This window comes from Penaeus japonicus, unplaced genomic scaffold (genome assembly GCF_977035675.1).
Source record: "Penaeus japonicus unplaced genomic scaffold, GWHDUDI00000001_assembly GWHDUDI00000004, whole genome shotgun sequence".
Lineage (NCBI taxonomy): Eukaryota > Metazoa > Arthropoda > Malacostraca > Decapoda > Penaeidae > Penaeus > Penaeus japonicus.
Window position 1 is genome coordinate 16,849,885 of NW_028234406.1, and position 2,500 is coordinate 16,852,384.

At 37.2% G+C, this 2,500-nt stretch overlaps 1 protein-coding gene across 1 annotated transcript in view; it reads right to left on the reverse strand.

Moving 5' to 3' along the window:
• The window catches only part of LOC122255029 (Golgi-associated PDZ and coiled-coil motif-containing protein), an 18,008-nt gene that overhangs the window by 6,078 nt on the left and 9,430 nt on the right, over positions 1–2,500 (reverse strand). Inside the window, exons 8-10 of the mRNA XM_086535790.1 lie at positions 2,255–2,383; positions 1,798–2,099; positions 275–509 (exon numbers count right to left, since the gene is read on the reverse strand). Coding sequence (XP_086391916.1) covers positions 275–509; positions 1,798–2,099; positions 2,255–2,383 — 666 coding nt within the window. The remainder of the gene's footprint in view (positions 1–274; positions 510–1,797; positions 2,100–2,254; positions 2,384–2,500) is intronic.

Consider the following 2,500-nt stretch of genomic DNA (forward strand, 5'->3'; position numbering starts at 1 on the left):
ATTACCAGGTATTCCCTGATAATGATAGTAAGGAATAAGATTAAGCAGGAGGAATGACAGACAAGCACTTTTTCATAAAAACAGTCATAAGTCCTGTTTGGATGGAAGCCACAGCTGAGAAGAAGAATATTACACTGAAAACTCTTCTTTTGCACTTAAAAGCTATCAGACTTTCAAAAAAAAATAAATAAATAAATAAAGAATAGCATTATGCATGAAGCTAAGTATCCACTGATCCAAAATGGATCTTAAATTACAACTAATATCAACTTACCTTAGGGACGATTCTGTGATAGACTCTTGTGTTTCCTTGGGGGAAGGGCTATTCCCAATATCCAGGGGCTCTGAGTCACAAGATTCCTTTGACAATTCTAAGTTGTCTAACTTTTGTGCAGTAGGTCTCCTTTGTGTTTCTGGAGCTGGAGGAGTATTTTCAGATGAGGCTGACTCTCCTGATGATGAGGACTCCTTTTTCTCTTTATTTGCTTCAGTCCCATCATCATCACTTACTGCAATGTGTGTAAGGAATATCTTTAAAATCATCTTTACAATTCACTGATATGTTATACTACATTTTCTCCATCAGAATATCTCAAACTTTACCAATATTAAGAAGCATAATATGCTGACCTCACTAACAATAAGACACATCATTATCATATCTGTCTAATGTCAACATCATATAAAACAAATTACATATGTAAAAACCTCTATAGCCAATATTTTTTTTAAGTTGGCTGAATACTGTAAAACACATCCCATGTTAATAACTTTAAGATTGATGAAAGAATTCCTCTAAATGGATAAATGGAGTTATAACCTGTTTGATGCAGATGGCATGAACTTGCTGATGCAGGTAAATTGTTGTTTGTCACCTATCAGAGGATTTTCCAATATTGTTTTTTACAATCATACTATGAGTATAGTTATATTCATTGACTGGTAATGAAAATTATCATTACAATTACTATAATTACCATAATATACGTTTAGTTTAAAACACAAATACAGATGGCACCAATCTCTCCTGGCACCAACATGAGAGAAAGCTTTGAAGGGTGCCTATACATGGTCTCTAGCAAACACTATCTTTAGAGAGTGATGACATACAGCAAGATGCTGACCTCTGGCTCCAAAGTACAAGTGGTGCAAGATTATGCAGGCAGAATGAGAGGAGGAAAGTGAAACCAGACCAAGTGCAGTGGCTGCAATGTGACACTGTGCCAGTGTGGCTGCTTTGTGATGTAGCCTTCACAGCCATAAGCACAGGTCACCTTCCTCTTCTTAATGTTTTTTTGGTTGGGGATAGTTATTTCTTATTTGCTTACAGAAGTAAAAGAATAAAAAACAAATAAAGTTGTTTTTGTCCTCTCATAAAACTGCATTACTTTTATCAGATGGATTGTAAAGATCAAATATGAGCTAACACAAAAAAGACTCTTGTATCATATTGTGTGAGTGAGACACCATCCCCCCCTCTGAAATAAAACCGGTCTGGTGTGCTGCACAGGTGGTACTGATGCTTGTCTTATGGTCAAAACAAGAAAATCAATGACCTGCATCCAACAGGTTAAGTGTTTGATCATATCATACATATAATCAGCAATTTTCCTTTTTCTTAAACCATTCAAATTATCCATAAATAATTTGTAAATTTCCTGATAAAAATGTCATTAGCCACCTTTTGACACATTAGGAAAGAAACAGTGCTTGAAGTCTCAAAATCAACTGCTGTCAAGTAAAAGACACTCACACAACAACACCTGGTTAGAAAAACAAGTGCATCGATAGCAGTACCTGTAACATCACTATGGAATTCTAGATGTCCTGTGTTGCCACTGAGACTCTCTTGAGAGGCTGCTTCATCCATCAGCACTCCACTGTTGGTTAAGCTTCCCATGCCATTGCTCACTGCCAAAGCTTCCACACCGTTACTGGCAGTCAAGTCTCCTGTGCCATTACTGGTCATTAGGCTTCCTGTGCCACTGCTGACAGTCAGATCCTGCATGCCATTGCTAGATGAGTGTGTGCATACTCCATTACTGACTGCCAACTCCTCAACACCTTCACTGATTGCTTCATCGACATCTACACCTCTCCTGGGGATTTAAACCAAAGAACCAGACTTCAGTTGCAATACATTAGATGTGGTGGAAAAAAAAGCAAAGACTAACTTAATGATGCCTTTTAAAAGATAAATAAATAAGATCAATCATGATAACTGCCTTACAAACCTGTATCTAGTGTAACTAACCTGGGGGAATCAAGGAGCATATTGTCTGTGGATCCTCTTACACTTTCTATGGATGCTCTTGACAGTCGCCCGTTTGGCATCAGCTGACTACTGGTAAGACTTACAACATCTTCATCGTATATTTTGTACCTATTTGATAAGAATAGAATTAAGAAAAGCTTTCCTCCAACATGCTATTATCATACCTGAGAATGCAAGTTGCATGGCAAATGAGATATCAACATGATGAAATGAGTCAGAATGAGG